Raw genomic sequence first — 23,376 nt, forward strand, 5'->3', positions numbered from 1 at the left:
TTGGCGGCGTTGTCTTGCTGCTCCCCTTACCTGGTGGTTCATAGGGATAAGGTGGTCTTCGGATTTTCACATCAATGAGGACATTGTCTTACCTTCGCTCTGTGCGAATCCTAAGCATCCTAAGGAGATTGCCTTGCATTCTTTGGATGTTGTCAGGGCGATCAGGGTTTACCTGTCTTCGACTGAATCCTTTCGGAAATCGGATTCCCTCTTTGTCCTTCCTGAGGGACTGCGGAAGGGTATGGCTGCGTCTGCGGCGACCATTGCAAAATGGATCAGACAGACAATTGTTCAGGCCTATTCTTTACGGGAAAGGGTACCATCCTTCCCTGTCAAGGTGTACTCTACCAGGTCGGTTAGTGCGTCCTGGGCTTTCCGGCATCAAGCCTCAGTGGCCCAGGTGTGCAAGGCTGCGACTTGGTCGTCAGTGCACACCTTTTCCAAATTCTACAAAATTGATGTTCTGGCATCAGTGGATGCCTTCTTTGGCCGCAAAGTTCTCTGTGCGGCAGTCCAGTAGGGGACCCAGGTTTTGTGCACGTCCCTGGCTGTTGGGGTTGTTTACCCCTTGGTTATTTGCTTTCCTGGGTTGTTTGCTCCAGTTGAGCTTTTCTGTTGCCCAGAGTGTTACCTTTCTGTTCATGTAAGGTTCCTTTCTCTGAGATGGGTACTGCGTTGCCTTTTCTGATGGTTGCGTTTCCCACCCCTCATGTCTACACTGCTTTGGGACATCCCCATTGGTGAAGACTGTATGAGTGGGCGGCGACTGTCAGAGGACGTAAGAGAAAACTGAATTTTTGTAAAATCTTACCGTAAAATTCCTTTCTCTGAGTCCTCCGACAGTCGCCGCCCCCTCCCCTCTTTTGGGGTTCTTATACACTTAACTGCTTTGATACCAAACTGAGTTGAGATGGCTATTGCAGGAGGGGTATTGGACCAGTGGGACAGCCCCCATGGGTGTGTCTATTGAAATGCTTTTGTTCTAACAAGTCTTTTGCCTAGCTACTCCTAAGGAGAGGAAGTCAATACCCCATTGGTGTAGACTGTATGAGTGGGCGGCGACTGTCGGAGGACTCAGAGAAAGGAATTTTACGGTAAGATTTTACAAAAATTCTGTTTTTTTACATTATTGAAAGGGGCGCCTTGAGACTGTTCATTATTTTAAAGGGTGCCTTGAGATGGTCTATCATTTTAAAGGGTGCCTCGACTGAATAAAGGTTGAGAAACACTGATCTAGACAATGTAGTTGGCCATTACAGTGAATACAACTGGAGCAGTGTAGAGTGCCATTAATTTATTGAATATTATAATAGCCGATTAGTTATTTTATGGCCAACATTTGGAAGCATAGACATTTTATTTCATCAGAAACTTGTTCCAATGTCTGGGCACAGCTGAAGATTTAGGGCTGAAGATTCTAATAAAATAAACTACACTTGGTGATGGCTTGGAGATGATAGTTTATTCATAAAACAACAAAAAATTTAATCATACTTTTATAATAATTTTACACAATGGAAGAGTAGCGTTATTGGAAAAAAGGGTAAAGTAATCTCATTCTTCGGCATCCCAGGTGGACTAAAATATTTGATAATATTACTCTTGCATGCTTGATTTTACTTGTCCTGCTGTTAGCTTGTCTGCCGAATGCCAGACCACACTATTAATATTTTTATATTGTTGGCATATAGAATTATCTTGAGTGTTCAAAAGCATGGTGTTCCACCAGAGTTGTTCTGGCACAGCCTGTAAACTGGGGTTCTGTACAAATTATTTTTGTGCCCGAAAGAGACTGGCAGTACAATACAAATTTTGCAGATTATTTATTATTTTAATCAACGGTGCAATTTGACAGCCAGCAATAATGCTCTGTTTTGTCAAAGAAAACTTTTTTTTTGCTAAACATGACAAGCTTACATTTCTGTTAAAAATGTATTATTTGTTTGCAACATTGTTATCTTACCTTTTGAGATGCAAATAAACAAGCTTTCTGTATCTTTTTTTTTCTCTCATATCACAGTAGTTTTCATATGCAGTCTGTCCCCTTTTGCTCCATTCTCCTTGAAGCAGATCTATCAGGAATGTGACAGGAGCATTGAGTTGCAGGGGGTAGGAGAACATCAATCACTGCTACACAGGTTCTGATATTGGATGCAGATGAAAAGTAGAAGCAGAGAATGTTTTTTTTAACAGTTTTTGTGTTAGATCCCAAGATACATTGTAGGTTTACTTTGTTTTACTTTGCAATACTGTGCATTGTTCTTTAGTTTCCCAGCTTCTATCAATTAAATTACAAGGGTTCTGCCATCAACTGTACACTTTTTTTTTTTACTGTGTCTAACAAGATTATTTAAAAAACAATGGATTCTAAGATGTTGCCTATAGCAGCAAGCCAAACTGTAGTTTTTCTCACAAAGGTTGGACTTTTAATGTAGGGCTTGATTTGCCACAGTTTCTGCAGTTCTCCACCTCTGTAAGTAATCCAGGTAATATCCTTTCCAGACTTGCTCTCTGCAAATTTAAAGGCTAAGCTCATCTTTTCTTAAAAAATAAATAATCAAAAATATTAATACATGTGCATACTGTTTATTTGCAGCAAAAATATGTGCATTTATCATTGCTGCAGACTCTTTCAGCTCTCTGTCTATACCAAGAAACAGAATTTCAGTTGGAGAGCTGGAGGAAGTGTCAGTGGACTAGAAGTGCATTGATCACTACCCTTGTGTTCCATTGAGAACTACAAGTCTGTCTGTCATGGTGGAAGACAGTTCATTATTCACAGATGTCTATGGATAAATGATGCAGCTGCATGGGCGGAACTCATGCAGGTCCATAAAGACATGGATGAGCGAGTTTGGAGTGGAGGAACTTGACTGGCCTGGCCTCAACCCGATAGAACATCTTTGGGGTGAATTAGAGCAGAGCCTGCGAGCCATGCCTTCTCGTCCACATCAGCGCCTGTCCTCATCTTGTGGACAGCCTTTCCAGCTGAGTTGGAGCTGTTATAGCTTTAAAGGGTAGGCCAACTCAGTGATAAATTCTATGGACTAAGACTGGTATGCCATTAAAGTTCATGTAAAAGCAGGTGCCCTGATACTTTTGACAATATATTGTATGTTTGTTGTTCAATGGAAACATCACCAATAAATTGGTAGGCATCTCATTTAATTTGCATTTTGGAGGTAAAGTGGTTGTAAACCTCAGACATGAAATATGAACAAAGCATATCCCTCTATAGCATGTACTTGTCACTTGTCATACATGTACGTAATTTTGTGCATGAGATTTAGGGGGGGGGGGGGTTGGGGCGCACATGTCTGTCGCCGGAGCACCACTCCCACTGTGATTGGACACAGCGGGAGCCAATCAGATAGTCTGGCGGCCGCGATGGGCGCCGTGACCTGCCAATCGTTTGGTGGAATGACAGAACGGCGGTCTCCCTATTTAAACAAGGCAGACTGCTGTTCTGTCAGGGAGTAAAAGAGAAATCTTGTGTTTCAGCTAAGCTGAAACACAGATCTCTCTTTTCCTCTTGTGCATTCACTACCCCACAGTTAGAAAGCACTTCATAGGAGCACACTTAACCCCTTGATCACCCCTGGTGTTAGCCCCTTACCTGCCAGTGTCATTAGTACAGTACCAGTGCATTTTTTTAGCACTGATCACTGTATTAGTGTCACTGATCCCCAAAAAGTGTCACTTAAGTCCCGTACACACGTACCGATTGTCGGCCGTAAATATTTGGCCGACGACCGATCGGCCGATTGTAGGCTTGTTAGTATGATGCTTCCGACAGCCGACAGTGCATTTTCGGCCGAACAGAATCTGTCGTGCAGGCTTTAAACTTTTTGTTGGCCAACACCAGAACGGCCGATTGTTCGCCAGTCAGTACAGATTTCGGCCGACAGACAGCAGATTAGCAAGACTGGGCATGCTCAGAAAAGAAAAAAGACAAGGAAAGTTAACCATCACATGACATCCCTTTTGCAGTCGGCTGTTGTTGGCCTACAAAATTCGTGTGCAGTCTTTTGCAGTTTTCAACAGACACGACAGCCCTGGACAAAAGACGGCCGATCGTTCGGCCGACGATCAGTACGTGGGTACGGGGCTGTAGTGTCAGATTTGTCTGCTGCAATGTCGCTGTCCCGCGAAAAATTGCTGATTGCTGCCAATACTAGTAAAAACAATTAAAAAAAATAGTTCATAAATGCATTCCATAGTTTGTAGACGCTATAACTTTTGCGCAAACCAATTAATATATATTTCTTTGTATTTTACCAAAAATATGTAGCAGAATACATATTGGCCTAAATTGATGAAAAAATGTATTGGGTGTGTTTTATAGCAGAAAGTAAAAAAGATATTGTTTTTTTTTACAAAATTGTGGTCCTTTTTTTGTTTATAGTGCAAAAAATAAAAACCGCAGAGATGATCAAATACCACCAAAAGAAAGCTTTATTTGTGATAAAAAAAGACATCAGTTTTATTTGGGTACAGCATTGCACAAACCGTGCAATTGTCAGTTAAAGTAACGCAGTGCCGTATCGCAAAAAATTGCCTGGTCAGGAAGGGGGTAAAACCTTCCGGAGCTGAAGTGGTTAAGGACACTAAGTGAAATTTTTTATTTTTTTTTAACAATAACATTTTTATTGAGTTATAAGAACAAGAAATACAAACAGAATAAGAGCTTATTTATTTATTTCATGTACTTATATAGCGCTGTCAATTTACGCAGCGCTTTACATATACATTACACATTCACATCAGTCCCTGCCCTCAAGGAGCTTACAATCTAAGGTCCCTAACTCACATTCATACATACATAGTAGGGCCAATTTTATATAGGATCCAATTAACCTACCAGCATGTCTTTGGAGTGTGGGAGGAAACCGGAGTACCCGGAGGAAACCCACGCAGGCACAGGGAGAACATGCAAACTCCAGGCAGGTGGTGTCGTGGTTGGGATTCGAACCAGCGACCCTCTTGCTTCTTGGTGAAAGTGCTAACCACTACACCACTGTGCAGCCCTTATGTCGCATTAACTCACATCACAGTTAGGCAAATAGTATATCAGTTAACAGACTGGAATGACATTACTGCAATATAAGATACTGTGTATATGAAGACCGGGGGTTGTCAATTGAGGAAACTCAAAACCAGGGAAGGCCCTCCCGCCACTAAGTGAAATTTCTGTCTGCTGCCTCATTCATCAGTCACTTCTGATAAGTTTACCTGACACCAAGGGAAAAAAGGTGACAGGGGAGGGAGCTTCATCCAGCTGATTGACAGCTTTAGCTCTGTTCCTGTGTGCTGCGTGAAGGGGGGTCGTGCCCCTTCTAGACATATGCCGGTTTTCGGTAATTCGATATATCGCGGTATTGCATAGCCACGGTATTGTTATTGTGGCATTTTTAAAATACCGAGTTTCTCTGCTCCTGGGTCTGACTTGTGAATTGATACATTTCAGTGAGCTGGATGACTCATTCACTCACACAGCTAATGCCTAACTATAAACAAAAATGATTACATTTGTATCTTTTCCTTCCCTCTGCCAGGGAGAAAGGAAGTTTAACCTCTTAGGCTCCATTCACACCTGGGCGTTTTCAGCTCCAAAAACGCTCAAAAGAAACGCTTCCAAAACGCCCAACAAGTAAAACCCCATTCATTTAAATGGCCCCTGTTCACATCTGAGCGTTTTGCAAAACGCCTGTAACTGAAAAAAGTACATGAGCTTCTTTTTGAGCTGATTACCAGCGTTTTTGATAGATGTCAATGAAAAACGCCTGAAAAAATCACGGTAAAATCGCGGTAAAAATCGCTGTAAAAATCGCGGTAAATTAGCGGTAAAAAACGCTACGCTCAAGTGTGAATGCAGCCTTAAAGACTGGACCTTTCTCTGACACTTGTTGCTTGCAAGTTAAAATCAGTTTTTTTTTTGCTAGAAAAATACTTAGAACCCCCAAACATTTTATATATTTTTTTAGCAGAGACCCTACAGAAAAAAATGGCGATTGTTGTAATATTTTATGTCACACTGTATTTGCGCAGCAGTCTTTCAAACGCAATTAATAGACTTTAATGAATAAAAAAAAAACGTAACAGTAAAGTTATCCGAATTTTTTTTTTTGTTACATTTTTATTCCAAGCTAAAAAATCGTGATTCTCATTTTGGCCAGAATCGTGCAGCTCTAATATATATATATATATATATATATATATATATATATATATATATATATACACACACACACACACACGCATAGCAGCCCACATTACATTATTATTTAGCCATCAAGCAGTGTCTGGCCTACCTGGTGATGACTGGTCCTGGCGCTCTGATCCGATGGCCTGGTCTTTAAAGGGGCAAATCCTTGCGATCCAGAAGTGGTTAAACCTGCAGGAGGACCGGTGTTTTTATCTATTAATGACTTTACTATTGCTTTAGGCCTGGTTCACATGTATGCGGGTTGGGGGCCCACATTTGCACAGGCATAGCAGCCCATTGATGTGAATGGGCTTGAGCTGCTATGCCTGCGTTTTCAGCTGAAAAAAGGTGCATGCAGAATTTAAAAAATGCAGTGGCCATGAAATCCATCCTTCTTTTGCACCATGCGACTTACCTGACGTTGCTGCACACGCAAACTGTTTTTAAAGGCCGTGCCCACGTATACAAAAAATGCAGAAAGCTTGCCAGAGCAGGAACTGCAGGTTAGTCGCATGGTGCAAAAGCAGGATGGATTTCAAGGCCACTGAATTTTAAAAAAATGCTGCATGCACCTTTTTTCTGCGGAAAATGAGGGCATAGCAGCCCGTTCAAATCAATGGGCTGCTATGCCTGTGCAAATGTGGGCTGCCAACCCGCATACATGTGAACCGCCAACCCGCATACATGTGAACCACCAACCCGCATACATGTGAACCAGGCCTAAAGCAATAGTAAAGTAATTTATAAACAACACCTCCTTCAGGTTTAACCACTTCTTGACCACAAGGATTTGCCCTCTTAATGACCAGGCCATCGGATCGGAGCCGAGCGCCAGGACCAGTCATCACCAGGTAGGCCAGACACTGCTTGATGACCTATTTTAGGCCTGGTTCACAGAGTCTGTACTGACTGACTATATAATAATGTGCATAAGTGAACCAAAGCCCCTAAATTCAGCAATGAAATTCAAGTGAGGTAGAAATTTAATAATTTAAATTTAATAATAGAATACCGTGATAATACCGTATACCGTGGCAAAACCTTAATCAATTAATCGCAGCATGAAAATCTGATACCGTCACAAGCCTAGCCCCTTCCCTCCAATCAGCTCTCACAGCTCTCCTCGCTGAGCTCTGCGGTGTGTGTTTTCAGTTTTCCACCCCCTTTATTATGGCAGCTCTGGTAAGCTATATAAGATCTGCACTTTAAACGGATGTAGTGGAGAAAAGAGAAAAGAAAAGACTACAATTTATGTAGGAGGATTTGTTTTATCTTTGTGTAACACCTGAGGTCAGTCTCTTCACTGGGTAAATGTAACGGTTTATGACAAGTTTGTCATTGAGCATAAAGTGAGTGGGTTATCCCTGCATTTCTTTCTTTTAGTTAAATTAGTTCTAGATTCATGCATGCTATTTTTAGTTTGGATTTTTATTTTATGATTAAATCACCTTTGTAACTCCCCACTAACCTTCTCTTCTGTTTTAAATATAAATTTAAATAAAGGCAACTTCTACAATTTAGTGATTTTTTTTTTTTAATGGAATTCCAACCAGGCGTGGAAGTTCTGCTTTAAGGACTCCTCACCAGCTTACATGCCACATGTGGCATGTATTTTTTTTTGGGGGGGGGGGGGTGGGTACCTAGTTTTGACCGGTACTCAGCTCCCACTTTAACTCGGAACGCCACAATGCCCTGAGTGGGAGTTCTCTTCCCCCTCCCTCCCTACAATCTTCTAGGACATGTCACAGGTCCCAGAAGATTGCCAGGCCATTGAGGCGCAGCCTGGCTTGCGCATGCACAGTGTGCACCCGGTTGTGAAGCTGCCACACCCGGGTGCCCACACTTGTGATGCCAGGGAAAGGCGGGCGAGGGAGAGAACCGAAGGATCGGGCAGCCTCATCGCTGGATCATGGGACAGGTGTGTGTGTGTGTGTGTTTATTAAAAGTTAGCAGCGTCACTTTTTGTACCTGCTGACTTTAAAAAAAAAAAAAAAAAATGTCTGGAACACCGCTTTAAGGAACATCTAATAAATGTCTGCTATGATGGATGGTTAGTTCTTGAGAGCTTCATTACAAAAATCTAAGTTGAGCTCTAAAAATACTCCATACACTCTTTGGATTTCTTTAGGCTGAATTACAATTTACATAATTTACATAATTAAATAATTTTAATATTACCGTATGAAAAATGTAAAAACCACACTGTGGTATTGATTTACTAAAACCGGAGAAATCTGCTGCAGCTCTACATAGAAACCAATTGGATTCCAAGTTTTTCTGTCAAAGCTTAATTGAATAAGCTGAAGTTAGAAGCCAATTGCCTACCATGCACAGCTGCACCAGATTTTGCACTCTCCAGTTTTAGTAAATAAACCCCTCAATGTTATCTGAACTTGTATGGGGCAGTTACTCTAAGGAGTTTACCATTTTTAAACACAGTTGAGGAGTGCATTGGATATTCTTTGATCATCTATTTCAGGGATCCTTAAACTACGGCCCTCCAGCTGTTGCCGAACTAGCTGTCCCATGAGGCACTGTAAAACTCTGACATCCACAGACATGATTAGGCATTATGGGAATTGTAGTTCCTGAACAACTGGAGGGCCATAGTTTGAAGACCCCTGATCTATTTGAAAGCAGCTTCAAGGTTTTGTGTATATTTGGAGCTACTCAAGCTTTTTCCAATGATTCAAGTGGAATCACTTCCTTGAAGCAGTTCCCAAGCACATGTGGGTGTCCAGGGAGGGGAATCCACTCCCATCAATTGCAAATGCCCATCTCAACCCCCCCCCCCCCCCGGGAAACAGTAACACTGTTACAACACAACTGTTGCATGTAACCTTTTATTTTTGTTAGCTGTAGTCCTTAGAATTTTCTATAACAAAGAGTTGCATCTTTGAAAAGTTATTTGTTATGTTTTTTTCTTCCAGATAAAAAGTACGGTATCATTGTTATTGATCCTCCGTGGGAGAATAAGTCTGTCAAGAGGAGTAAGAGGTAATAGTTCAGAATATGTAAATGTATTTTTATGTTCATGAGCTAACAGTTGACATTCTCCAAATAAATGTTCTTTCCACCTTAGAAAAGTAAATTAGCCTAACTATCTTTCTACTCGAAAGTTCAGTTTGCTTCTGTTATTTTTGTGAAAGATTACTGAGTGGGGTTTTGCAAACTTCCTGGAACTAAGGCTCGGTTCACACTGATGCGACATAGGATCTGACTTGTTTGATCCCAAGTTTGATAACGTGAAATCCAATGTTTCCCTATGAGATTTGTCTTAAATTATACTACACAAGTCTGTCCGACTTTAGAAAAGGTTCCTGCACTACTTTGGTCTGATTTTCTATGGCACATCACATCAAAGTCAAATTCCAAAGTTTCACTGAAAATCGTGCAACTTTGGAGTTGGGCTAGTGTGAACGGAGCCTAAATGTCTTTTAGTTCTCAAAGTTATTCACAGCATATGTTAACCTAATAGAGTGAAGATTACCTTACAGTATCCATCTACAAGTGTTTAATGTTGTCAGACAACTTTTACATAATGTAACAATTAGTGAGCAATAATTTATAGCATTAGTCAAAAGGGGTTTTTTTTTTTTTTTTTTGTTTAAATCAGTAAAATGTTTATTGTAATAAACAGACATCATATCAGTCCAATATATTAGACAATACAGTAATGGATGCAGTAACTTACAAATCCAAAAACATTAATCGTAGATGCATTGTCAAATACTGGTGTTCGTATCCTCATACACCTAGCAAAAATTAAGCAGGCACATTACCACCATGACACCATCCCCACTGGAGCTAAAGTCACAAAGACTCATCCAAATCAAGTAAATATCAGAATCTAATGGTCTATTCAGGCAGCAAAAAATTCTCTGCTATACCAGTTCCCGTGGGCTGAGACCCGGGGAGTCCAACCATAGTCCCCACAACTTTTCAAACTTGCCGAGGCAACCCCGATGTCTAAAAACATGGTTTTCCAGAAGTAAAGAGGACACCCAGGACTTAGTAATGTGGAAGTCGCCAGTTTCCCCTACACATAACAGTAACCTATGAGTGTGAAATAGGGCCCTTCCTACCGCTATACTAGAATGTTCATTTGCAATAATATCTTCTAGAACATTGAGGAGACAGTGTTTAGGGTCTGATGGGATTTTTACCCTAAATACCATATTTAATGTGTCTATAACCTGCTTCCAGTATAGATGTAATTTTAATTGTGCTGCTATATAATAGAGCCAGTGGTTAGGAAAGGGCAAGGCCTCCCCTATCCTTGGGCCGTTGTAATTGTTCCAGTATGATTCCCGGTGTGTGCTTTCCCTTGTAGCAGAATTGAATTTACTATTCTAAATGTTTTTAAAGGAACAACAGTAGGGGAATTGTGTAATGGGTAGAGCAGCTGGGGCATCAGTAACATTTCGATAGGGTTTGTTTTAGGGATAGACCGATATGTTTTTTTCAGGGCCGATACCGATACCAATACTTTGGTCACAATGTATCGGTATTGGTCGATATTTTGTACATTTAAAGTTTTGAAAATGAAAGACAATTTTTGACACAAATCTGGTACTGAACATGTTAATTTTTGTTTAATGCTTAATGGCTGGCTGTCTGGCACCCTGTGGTGGGTGGGTGGCTGGCTGGCTGGCACCTAGCATTGTGTGGGTGGCTGGCACAGGGGCTGTGGGTGGCTGGCTGGCTGGTACAGGGCCTGTGGGTGGCTGGCTGGCACCCTTTCTGTGGGTGGCTGGCTGTCTGGCACCCTGTGGTGGGTGGCTGGCTGTCTGGCACTCTGTGGTGGGTGGCGGGCTGGCACCCTGTGGTGGGTGGGTGGCTGGCACAGGGGCTGTGGGTGGCTGGATTGTACAGTGCCTGTGGCTGGCTGGTACAGGGCCTGTGGGTGGCTGGCTGGTACAAGGCCTGTGGGTGGCTGGCTGGCTCGCTGGTACCGTGCCTGTGGCTGGCTGGCTGGTACAGGGCCTGTGGATGTGTGGCTGGCAGGCACCTGGCTACTGTGGGTGGGTATATGGCTGTGATACACTCCCGCGAGACTAGTCCCGACTCCAGACGAGGCTGTCCAAGGCGAGGGAGGTGGCCTAAGAAGGTAGAATGATGTCATAAAAATATCGGCAAGTTCCGGGGCCAATACCGATATATCAGGGAAAGTGCATACCCGCCTTGCTGATAATCGGTCTATCCCTAGTTTGTATTTCCAACACCCCACAATGGCAGTTAAGTCCAGATTTTTATTTTATTTCCAAATGTATTCAGTAGGGGGGGAAATATTCAGTAAACCGTACTCTAAGGGAGAAGAAGTCACAGAAATCCCTATTTGAATTTATCTGTAATAGGTGAAAGCAATTGGTTGCATGGAATCACTGTCCAGTATCAGTCGGATCGCATGGTTTCTGGTGAGAACAAAAAAAGGGTCCTGCACGAGTTTGGACTGAATGCATGGGAATTCAGCCATGCAGACTGTATGGCTGAATTTGCATTGCACAGACATCACATGTGATCTGCACAGCAATGTGGTGTGAATCACATGTAATGTCTGGCATTGTAGCAGTGTGAACTGGCCCAAAAGCATTCCTGAGGTTACAACAATGTAGAAGTGTTAACTTTCAAATTCATTTGTGCAACTTATGAGATCCCAAGCTGAGAGACCCAAGTCCTCACATTCTTTTAGAGTTGAAAATGAGACAAGTGGAAAAAAAAAAGAAAATGAGTCGCAACCCTAAGTGGTTATAAACCTCACACATGAAACATGAATAAAGGACATCCTACTATAGTGTGCACTTACCTGAATCCAAAACACCAAGCCTGGTTCCTCTCTGATCTCTCTGCTATCTGCATGACTCACTCTTAATAGATTAAGCTGACACCAGCAGCTTCCCAGGAGATGGCCCACACCCCCCACTCTTTTTCTGAGCCTATGAAAGGGCGTGTGTCACTTTTCTCTATTCAGCTATTAGGTTTCACAGAGCCCCATGCTCTAGCTCCAGTGTGTGAGACATCAGTTTATCATGCCCCGCTTTCTGTTTCTGAAAGAGACTGTGTAAAGTGTATGTTTTGGAAAATTGTAGATGGATTGTGGGCTGCAGATAAAAAGGTACAACTTATGTAGGAGGATTTGTTTCATCCATGTGTATCAACTGATGCTTGTCATTTCACTGAGTATATATAAAGTTTTACTACCACTTTAAACTCTCCCCCCTATCAGTCAAGTGCCAGAACTTAAAGCCAATCTCCATGTTTCCTGTCACTTTAAATAGTTTGTTTTGACCAAGCTGGTCCAAGCTAACTATTTCCTTCACCATGTGCTGCATTGGCGCTAAGGCTCCATTCACACCTGAGCGTATCATTTTCAGGCATTTTTCACAGGTGTTTGGAGGCAAGCATTGACATCTGACCAAAAACACTTGTAATCTGCCAAAAAAGAAGCTCATGTACTTTTTAGAGCTTCAGGCGTTTTCCTTCAGGCGACAAAACGCTCATGTGTGAACAGGGGCCATTGAAATGAATGGGAATTTAGGTCTGAACAGGGCCATCGGCTGCATGCAGGGTGAATATCTCCTAAACCGTGCAGGTTCATGAAATATTAACTTTACTTACAGGCAAGCCTTATTATAGGCTTACCTGTAGGCAAAAATTACCAAGCGGGGTATACAACCGCTTTAAATAGTTTGCAACAGCTTTTTAGGGTTAGAAGGCATCCTATGCTTTCTCCAAACATACATTTTTACAAATGTAGGAAATTGAGTGAAAGATGACTCTTCAGGCTTTATTACTTTTTTTCCATTGCTGAGAGGTTCAGGATTTCTCATACTTGTGCCAGGTTATGAATCTTTAAATGAAACGCATTTAAGAGGTTTCAGAATGTCGGTCAGGCAGTAAATTCCAGCTTTGTGAAACTCCTGAATTACAAGCCTTTGTTTGGAAGTTAGAAATGTGCTCATTCAATTCTTTGGTAGTTTTAGAATGTATACCAACATTTTATTTAGAAATCGTCCTGAAAAATATTTATACCTGTCATGGGGTTTTAAGCTTGTTACCAGTAGTCTTCTGTGGCCATGCTGCTTGTGTTTACAAGTAAATATGAACATACACCATAGAAATTCCCTGCTTAACCATTTAAGCCCCGGAAGATTTTACCCCCTTCCTGACCAGGGCCTATTTTGCGATTCGGCACTGCGTGACTTTAACGGACAATTGTGCAGTCGTGCGACGCTGTACCCAAACGAATTTGACGTCCTTTTTTTCCCACAAACAGAGCTTTCTTTTAGTGGTATTTGATCACCTGTGCGATTTTTACTTTTTGCGCTATAAACAAAAAAAAGAGCGTCAATTTTGCAAAAATAACAATATTTTTCACATTTTTTTTATATGAAATTCCCAAAAAAATGTAAAAATCAAAATTTTTTAACATTTTAGGCCAATTTGTTTTCTGCTACATATGTTTGGTAAAAAAAATCACAAAAAGCGTATTTTGATTGGTTTGCGCAAAAGTTATTGCATTTACTAACTAAGGGAAAGATTTTCGTCATTTTGTTGTTTTTTTTTTTTAACGCGTAATGGCGGCGATCTGCGATTTTTTTGCGGTACTGCGACATTGCGGTGGACAAATTGGACCCTTGACTGACATTTTTGACACTTTTGGGGGTACCAGTGACATTACTGCAGTAATCAGTTCTATACATATGCACTGTTACTGTAAAATGACACTGGTAGTGAAGGGGTTAACTTTTTTGAGAGGGAGGGGTTATGTGTGTCCCTAGGGGCGTGATTCTAACTGTGATTGGCTGTGGCTTGAGTTGTATGAACAGTGATCAACGGTCCTACATAGTAGAACCGTATGATCACCATTCATACACAGGGGAGAATGACAGGTGGCTTTGTTTACATTAGCCGCCTGCCTTTCTCCCTCTCCACCCGACGATCGCGAGTGACCGGCGGCGTGCGCTCGCTCCCTAAACCCTCACAGGCTAGCGACGTAGCCCTACGTCGCTCTGCCTGTGAGGGGCTGACTGCCGACGTAAATAGTCTTGCGGCAGTCGGCAAGTGGTTAAAAACCAACCTCCCTCCCCTGGGAATCACTAGATTGCTGCACCCTCTGCACAAGTGCCTTTATTATATGTGCATACCAATGGTTTTGACAAAGCACGTTTAATGCATCAACCTCCTTTCTTCCCTGATGATATGCCAATAGTGCCATGTTTTTATTGATGATTTTTCAATCACTTTTTGTATGCATCATATGGGTGTGCAGCCGTCCAACCCTTTTCCTTTCCATATGTGTCTGCAACAGTGACAGGGCGTGCACCCCATGCTACAGGCTTGGAAGTAGACACCACAGCTGTGTTCATTCACCTGAAACAGCAGGACTTGTTCTTGCTTAAAAGGCATTAGACCAGAGGTGTCCACACTTTTTTCAAAGAGGGCCAGACTTGATGAAGTGAACATGCGTGAGGGCCGACCATTTTGCCTGACATTTAAAACATTAAAATTAAATACAAATTAACTATTTTATGCAAACTTTATTGCAAAAAATTTGAATGACAAATCTAAACAGTAGAAAAAATCACTCTACCTTTCATATCTGAAGGCCAGATGAAAAAAAAAACATTACTAGAAACAATACAAAAATTCAAAAAAAAGTGCAGCGCAATAAAAAACTTGTCTATCAAATAAATATAGCAGTAAGGCTCAAAAGTCCCTAGAAACAGGTAGGGTCCAATAAAAGAGGGAGGGTGCCAGAAAACCGGATCCACTTCAGGTGACAAACTGTAAGACCCCTGTATTACCAGCAGGTCATACACCACTTTATTCCACCAAAAAGAAAGGTTGAAGGGAAGAGTGGAAGATGATCATCTCTTTCCACCTGCTCACTACTTTGTGAATGGCAATTCCCTGTATGTAAGGACCAGTCGTGTCTCCCGTTTAATAATGTCACCCAGCCAGCACATGAAGGTGTATACATAGGAATAAATATATATAGGAAATAAAAAGCATCAGTGCTCTGTGAATAAAATCACACTTGCACAAACAGGCAGTAGAATTGTAGAAATGAATGTGATCCTTGGTCAGCTCCACAAAATCCTCGGTTGGCTCCTACAGGTGGCTGTGTGCGATGGAGAGAAGGAACGCAATTTTCATTCCGCACTCCCGCACAGTCGTGGGTGGCACTGGGCAGATAGAGCCGAGCGGGGAGCGGAGTGGGACTCGGGAGCGGCCGAGCCGAGCTGCCACGGGAGGCCAGAGGCGGCGAGACCCCGCCCCCGAGCCATCGCATCTGGGCGGGGATGTGATGAGTCTCAGAGAGAGACATTGAGAAAAGTCAGCGGTGTCCCTGGGGGCCGTATGAAACGAAGGGACGGGCCACAAATGGCCCGCGGGCGCACTTTGGACATGAATGGCATTAGACGATGTATCTGAAAGTTAGTCCCATGTGATGTGGATATTCCTGCATGGACCTAAGCAGATGATTGTTATGATAAGCAATGATTCAAGCACTGGTTTGTGATTATACATACTTCTGTTTCTATTTAAAAAAGATGTTACTGAGGATAATACATTGGGTTCTGATCATGCCAAGGGAGGAAGAGAGATAACTGAACACAATTTGTTGGGAGTAAGTTGGCCAAGGAGGAAAGAGAGAGGAAACCCATCTTGAGATGATCGTGTAGCAAGAAGACTGAGTAAAGGCTGCAAGTGGAAAATTGATTGAGAGGCACCCCAAGAGCTGATTAAGGAAAGGTGGAACTGAAAGAGCAGAGACTCAGAAGCTTATCTTAGATTGGGGGAAGAGACCGAATGGAATAGAATGTGTTTTTTGAGCGATGGATAGATGAGTCTGAATGCCTTCAAATTGTAGACCACATGGCTAGGACACAAAGGTAAAGATGGCTTTGGTGGGGTTGATTATGAAAGAGTGGAAGCTGATCATGGACAGGGGGAGAGGAGGCACACCAAGAAAATTAATGTTTGTGAAGTTCAGGGGGAAGAGGAGCATCAGCTGATCATGTTACTGTAATAGATGATGTAGAGCAGGACCTGATCATAGACTGGAGGTGAAGAGAGGGAAGCACTGAGGGAACTCATTTTGGAGTAGGGGGAAGGGCATACTTAAACTGTTATTTCTTCCTCTCGAAGAAGGATTGCATTTTATTCCCTTCCTCCTGATATGAAAAGCTGTGCTACAGCACCAGTATGTGGTAGATTAGTGTTAAGAGGTAGAGTCTAGTACATAGGTCGGCAACCCGCGGCTCCGGAGCCGCATGTGGCTCTTTTAAACCTTTGCTGCGGCTCCGGAGCGGATGAGGGGAGGAGGCGCACTGTGCGTCACGCAGAGCCGCCGATTGGCGGCCTTCTGGGTGTCATCGGTGCGCATAGCAATGCGCCCCGACACTCCCCCACTGTGGCGCTGTGCTGGCTGTGATTGGTCCAGGCTGGACCAATCATAGAGGACATCCCGGGTGACGTCGCGTGGAGGGTGGTGCGTGCATTAGTCACGCACCGTCCCGACGTCACCTTCCCGCCCACCGTCAGAGAGGAGGGCAGCGGAGCGAATGCAGGTCGAGGAAGAAGAAGAAGACTACGTCTGACCGAGACCCGACTCCCGTCAGCAGCAAGCCAGGCACGGTGATGGCAGGTAAGTGAAGTGATGCTTTGAAGGGGGCACGCACGCACGCACGCTGGTCTCTGCATTGAAAGGGGGCATGTACGCTGGTCACTACCATTGGAAGGGGCATGTACGCTGGTCACTACCATTGAAAGGGGCATGTATTCTGGTCACTACCATTGAAAGGGGCATGTATGCTGGTCACTGCATTGAAAGGGGAATGTACGCTGGTCACTACATTGAAAGGGGGCATGTATGCTGGTCACTGCATTGAAAGGGGCATGTATGCTGGTCACTACATTGAAGGGGGCATGTACGCTGGTCACTGCTTTGAAAGGGGCATGTACGCTGGTCACTGCATTGAAAGGGGGCATATATGCAGTGTTATATTTGTTTTAAACGTCGCAATGGTTTTGCTGCTCCCAGTTTTTTTTTTTTCCCTTCGGAAACGGGTACAAGTGGCTCTTTTTGTCTTAAAGGTTGCAGACCCCTGGCCTAGTACATACAAGACCTCTGCAATTTTATGAAAACTGTAAGGTGGCATTTCATATCAGCTTGGAATTTTGTGCCCACTGTCACATCCAGGGGACAGTGTTCCTGAAACCATGTATTATAGAAGCGTTGTAGAGAACAATGTCAGAGACATTGGAACACAAAACAGGGACAGGTCAACATTGACCGGGCCTAGAGCTGGAGCACTGTTGCTCTTGAGCTGCTGTTGAAGGCAATGTGTACAGGTAGAGCGGGGTTGTTGCCAGAGCAAATACTGTGGACAGTGTATAGAAATCTGTCAGATAATGTAGCATGGATAATGGGGAGAGAGCTGTCAGAAGATGCAGTGTGGTAGGAGAATGGGGCTTTAACAGAGATTGTGGTATGACTGGGGGAGGAGAAACTGACAAAATTAGTGTGTGCATGGAACCATCAGTGATTATAGTGACTTGAGTGACAGCGGCCAGAGAACATTGTACATTGTGTGTATGGTGGAGTAAGAAAAGAACTGCCAGATTGTAGTGTCAGCAGGGGACTAGTGCAGCTGTCTGATGATGTAGCATATTGGGGATGGAATGGAAGTGAAGTAATATGGGTGGTGGGTGAGAACTACTAAAAGGTGTACTGTAGTTTGAACTGTCATAGGTGTTACTGCACACATTGTGGGGACAGCTAAGACAGAAATGAGTGCATATATTGGGTAAAGAAGTGCATCATAGCAGTGACAGACATTTCTTTTTGCGGTTTCTACTAAATAAAGCTTGTGCTAGTAACCTACCAGTGTTGCAAAAAAAATTCTTGAAGTGGTTGCATCTAAAAGGAGGCATCTCTGCATTGTTTTTACATTCCTGGTGGAAGAGTCCTTCAGTAGTGAAAGGTTATTTATATCTGTTTATATCATACAGAGGGAAGGTCTTGCTTAGACTTGCTTTGCTGTCTGAAGCATGATCTGTGTTTGGAGACATGGATCGGACAGCAATAGACAGGCAGTGAGGAGGCGTTGTATCATTTCCTCACCGCCTGTTCTAACCCCCTAATTACCGGACAACCACTCCATAACCATATGATTGTGCACAGTTTCTTTGCAGCGCCATTCACTTGAATAGGTTGCACTCGGGGAGTGATAGCGCCTGACAAGCGTGACTGGGTATAAATCCTGCTGCAGCAGCAACAGGGGGAGTGGTTGAAGGGTGGTAAAAACACAGCCCTTAATCGCAAGTTTAAATGAGGCATAAGAGTTGTGCTCATTTAAGGCCCTAACTGCTTTCACTAAAGATAAGGGCATGAAGACATCATGTTCCAATAAAGCCCATACCTTTCAAAGGTTTTTTCAAATGATAGAAAGCAACAATATGCACTTACATTGTGTGTCCATGTACATGTGTAGGGCTGGTGTATTGGTGGTCAGATTCTGTACTTTAGCTGTATTCTCAAAATACAGGAGGGGAGCTGAAGTCTAACGGTTTTTAGTACCAGTTTTATAGCTATATAAAATAAATGCTTTTGACCTACTGCCTATCTACTTACTGGCCTGACATTCCAAAGTACTACACTTTCTTGTTGCCTCTAAGCTACACGGTGGGTGAGATTTTAAACTTTTGAGCTAGAGAACTCGGCAAAAGATTTTTTATAGCTTTGAAAGTTACTGTTGCTTTATGTGAAATCCTTTCATCGCATATCACCAGCAGAATTCTGTGGGGCTCTGCCTTTTGCATTGCTTGTATTTCAAGTGTTTTCCTTTTTTCTTTTTGTATGAATAAATCCTGTAGTTAGATACAGACACCGAAGGCATAAAGTATGAGTAACGCTCTTAATAATAAATTGTCTCTGGCTAAATCCCTCGATCAGGCTGCATTACTTTGAGCCAGTCTTTGAAAACTCATCTTACAGAATGGTTTGTTGTTGAATTACGTATGATGAATTGCACATAATAGAACAAATGATGTCAAAGTGGTTATTTTGGAGATGTGCGTTACAAACTTTACAAACTTCAGGAGATAAAAAATAACAAGTCATAAATAAAAGGGCAATTCACACAGATGAACATTGTATTCTTTGTCTGTGGCTTTGTTTAGTTGGTTGCCAGTACATCCATTGACAAGCTCCAACAACTGCCAGAGGATATACAGTGTATAGATTCTGAGGTAAAGGCGATTGCAGTGGCAACCAACCATACATAATCGGTTCTCCCTTCAATATCCTTTGTGGCCAGCCCCTGTATTTTATTAAGATCTGCAGGTGTCCAAATTTATCCAATTCCCTCTTGAACCTCGTGGTAATTTAGCCCCCGTTCACATTGGAGCGACTTGTTATGCAATTTGACAGGTCAAATCTCATTACAAGTCGCATCCAATTGCTGTCAATGACCTAAATATAAATCTGTGCATGAAGCCGAACAGATACCCTAAAAAGCTGCACATGAAGCCACACTGAGATGTGGCTTTGAAATCGTGCGATTTCAGATGAAGTTGCATGATTTCAAAGCCACAGTCAATGTGAACATATTTTATAAAATTAATTTTATTAAGTACTTCGCAGTTTACATACAAAGTATAAAACATTGTATTATGGTTCAAAAAAGACCTGTCCCAGAAAAAAACCCAGCACCTGCAACTTGTAAAGCACACTCCTCATCCTAATTTAAATACAGGATACATATTAAATAGAAACATGCAAAGATTTGTCCCAAACAGAACTCAGTGGATCAAAAAGTGGTAAAGGGTCGTGAAATATGGAAACAAATGCTTCACAGACATTTATAGAAGTCAATAACTGAGCATCATGAATATCACTTTGGCATTTCAGTACATGGCACTTGAGAAAAGGCTTCAAAATCCCATTTCTCTTAATCAGAAGCACTAGAAGTTAAATCATAACTTTTGATGAGAAACAAAAAACATTCCCCTCTGGGTGATCTATGTACATTACAAGGATTTTTACCAAACTTTGTTGCAGATTCCTACCTTTTGCTATTCTGAAGAAATCCCATTAGACTCCCATGAGTCTAATGGGAGTGGTTTCATAATTATTATCCAGCTGTGCACCTGCAGGGCCCTAATGAGCAAAGCTGCTGGGCCTGCATCACTTTAGATGTAATTCCCTTTAGATGTGATTCCCTATTGGAAGTATCTTACCAAAAAATGACTTTTTTGTTGCAGGGGATGCCTGAAATCTGACTTGTATCTTAGGCAGACTTCTGGGAAAATTGGTGAGCCAATCACACAGGCAGGAAATTATGTTTCTGGGGGGGGGTGGTCAGTATACATTCTGTTTACAGAACAGCTTCAGGTAGCCAAATTGCATTGAATTTTTAGAAAATTACAGAGCTGCAGATTGAAAAGGAAAGGTAATTTTTAATAACATTCAATTACAATATGATTTGTGTCGCAAGTGTATAGGCTATATTATTTTTCTTTATTTGCTGTTTTTTCACCCACAAAAGTGGAGTTACCCTTTAAGTTAATAAAAAGGGAGCACCTTGTAAATCAAGGCCTTCCAGGCTGTAATGGTAGGAGCTAAGGCCTTCTTCCAGGACAGTATAATCAGTTTTCTTGCATAAAAAAAGCTATAATGTAAGTAAGGTACGAATGGCTCTGGTTTTAGCTAAGGGCTCTACCAAACTTGGAAGACACACACTTATGAAGGGATCAAGAGGAATAGTAGTCATTACGTTAATACAATTCAAAATTTCCACCCAGTATTGTGTAATGAAGGAAATTAGCATTGATACATGAACAATGCCAACATGAGAAGGATTGATCCTTATAAATGATTGCAAGTTTAGCTGGAGTCAAATAGATAATATGCAACAAGTTATAGGAAAATAATGGATCCCTGGCAGATACTTGCCTGGTAAAGGGGGTCTCCCACATTTCGTCCCAACCGTCATTATCTAGCTCCGGGATATCATTGACCCATATCATTTGCCATACATGTAGGAGTCTTCACATCTCTGGAAACAATTGTTTATGGTATAGCTCCTATATACCGTATTTTCCGGCGTATAAGATGACTGGACGTATAAGACGACCCCCCTAATTTTCAAGTTAAAACATAGGTTTTGGGCTTTACTCGCCGTATAAGACTACCCCCTTCCAAAGCAAGGCAACACCATTGAAAAACATCAGATTTCTCATAGATCTCCAAGGTACTCCTAAGTACTGTAATACATGTAATCTCTCATAATATCTCCAAGGTACCCTAAGTATAAGTATTTCCAGTAGATGTAATCTCAAGACGCTGACTGTGTGGGAATCCTGTACCGGTATACCATATGTACCGTACCTTCGACTACATACAGTATACCGCGCTGAGCCAATCACAGTGAGCGATGTATTCTATTATTGAATGCAAAGCCTGCTCAGATTGGCAGAGTCAGAGAGGCGGGCTGATGTTACTCCACCAATCCGAGCAGGCTTTGCATTCAATAATAGAATACATCGCTCTCCCTGATTGGCTCAGCGCGGTACACTGTATGTAGCCGAAGCTATGGTACATATGGTATACTGGTACAGGATTCCCAAACAGCCAGCGTCTTGAGAAATTACATCTACCGGTAATACTTATACTTAGGTTACCTTAGAGATATTATACTCGGCGTATAAGACGACCCCCCATTTTTGGGGGATTTTTTTTGAGGTTCAAAAGTAGTCTTATACGCCAGAAAATACAGTATTTTGGATTGTGTTCTCAATTACTTTATCTTAATATGTCAAGGTTATACAGTCCTTCTCTTGGAAGCAAGTGTAGCTATACATTTACGTAAAGTAGCATATCACTAGGTGATTGCTAAAGACAAATATCAGAGGTTAAATTTAATTTTAATAAAATCTTAGATTCAGTAATTTAGGATTGCTCAAATATTTGCATTCAGATCTGTCTAATAAATACATTTAAGAATACAGATAATTGGGTATTGTTTGCAGTTCTCAGTGTTGATGGGTTAGCTTACCATTAGATATCAGTGACTGGCAGACATCCCATGGGGTAGGTGGGTTCTAGAGCAGCAGCACATCTTTCTGTTGCTTAAAGTAAATCAGCCTTCCCATCTCATATGCAATGACGAGGTTAGAGTCAGATATTCCCTGTGCAAGAAAAAAAAACAATGCAGCCCATAGCACCTGGAAACATCCAAAATTCAGGCAAGCATTCTATCTTGTTCTTATTGCTGCCTAGAAAGGCCATGAGTGGCCACTGTTACCCAATGTTTTGTATTTTACACTTGTGTGGAGGAACAAAAAAGATAATAAAAAAACACAGTCAAGTACTGTACATGTATGAACACCATAGAAGGTGCGATGGGTCTGACAAACAGAAATAAGAATCCTAGAGCTGTAGAAATGTAAATATATATTGCCATCTGTTTGTACGGCAGAAGTACTATGCATGTGTAGCACTTTCACATGTGGTCATGTAACAAGGTAAATTGAAATCATCCAGATCTCAAAATAGAAGAGCAATAATATGTAAATTGCACTCCCAATAAAAATGGTTAAACGCATAACAACTGAATTTGGCAAACACTGCTATCTTAAACAAATCTTCCATAAATGTTCATTGTTCTGCAGCAATGATTAGAGAGATTGGGCTTCAATGGCATGCTTTCTGTGATATCATTGGTTCAACATTCGATCTGTAGCATATGCATCTGAGTGTAGTCAAGATTTGGACTAAGAGGCGACACGAGTGCATGCCAGTATACCTAATAAAAGTGACCCTGTTACTATAGCTAACAGTGTTATTTTAAAAGCTAATCCAATACACCTGTAGTTATGGTTACCATTGCCCTCTCTGAGCAGTGATTTTGCTTAAAGCATCCCTGTTGCAAAACTAAAAATAGAAATGAAGGTTTCTCTGTAAAGAAGTGATATAATTACATGTCCTGCTGTCTACATCGCTGATCTTCACTCTCTTCAAAACTTACGGTGTCGGGAGAATCCTTTTCATCCGACACACTTCTGGAAGTGTCGGGTTCCTTTTCCCTGCTGAATGCTGCCAGCCTCTACTTTACTACTGTGTCCTTCAGTGACGGAGACTGGCAGAAGGAACCCAGTCT

At 42.0% G+C, this 23,376-nt stretch overlaps 2 protein-coding genes across 2 annotated transcripts in view; one reads left to right on the forward strand and one right to left on the reverse strand.

The window, feature by feature from the left end:
- Positions 1 to 23,376, reverse strand: part of SMCHD1 (structural maintenance of chromosomes flexible hinge domain containing 1) — a 1,054,086-nt gene that overhangs the window by 860,412 nt on the left and 170,298 nt on the right. The gene's annotated exons all lie outside the window — the stretch shown is intronic.
- METTL4 (methyltransferase 4, N6-adenosine) overlaps positions 1 to 23,376 on the forward strand; it is a 276,066-nt gene that overhangs the window by 53,611 nt on the left and 199,079 nt on the right. Inside the window, exon 4 of the mRNA XM_082259554.1 lies at positions 9,136 to 9,202. Within this exon, the coding sequence (XP_082115680.1) occupies positions 9,136 to 9,202 (67 nt within the window). The remainder of the gene's footprint in view (positions 1 to 9,135; positions 9,203 to 23,376) is intronic.

This window comes from Pelophylax lessonae (genome assembly GCF_965119305.1).
Source record: "Pelophylax lessonae genome assembly, chromosome: 5".
In the NCBI taxonomy this organism is placed as follows: domain Eukaryota; kingdom Metazoa; phylum Chordata; class Amphibia; order Anura; family Ranidae; genus Pelophylax; species Pelophylax lessonae.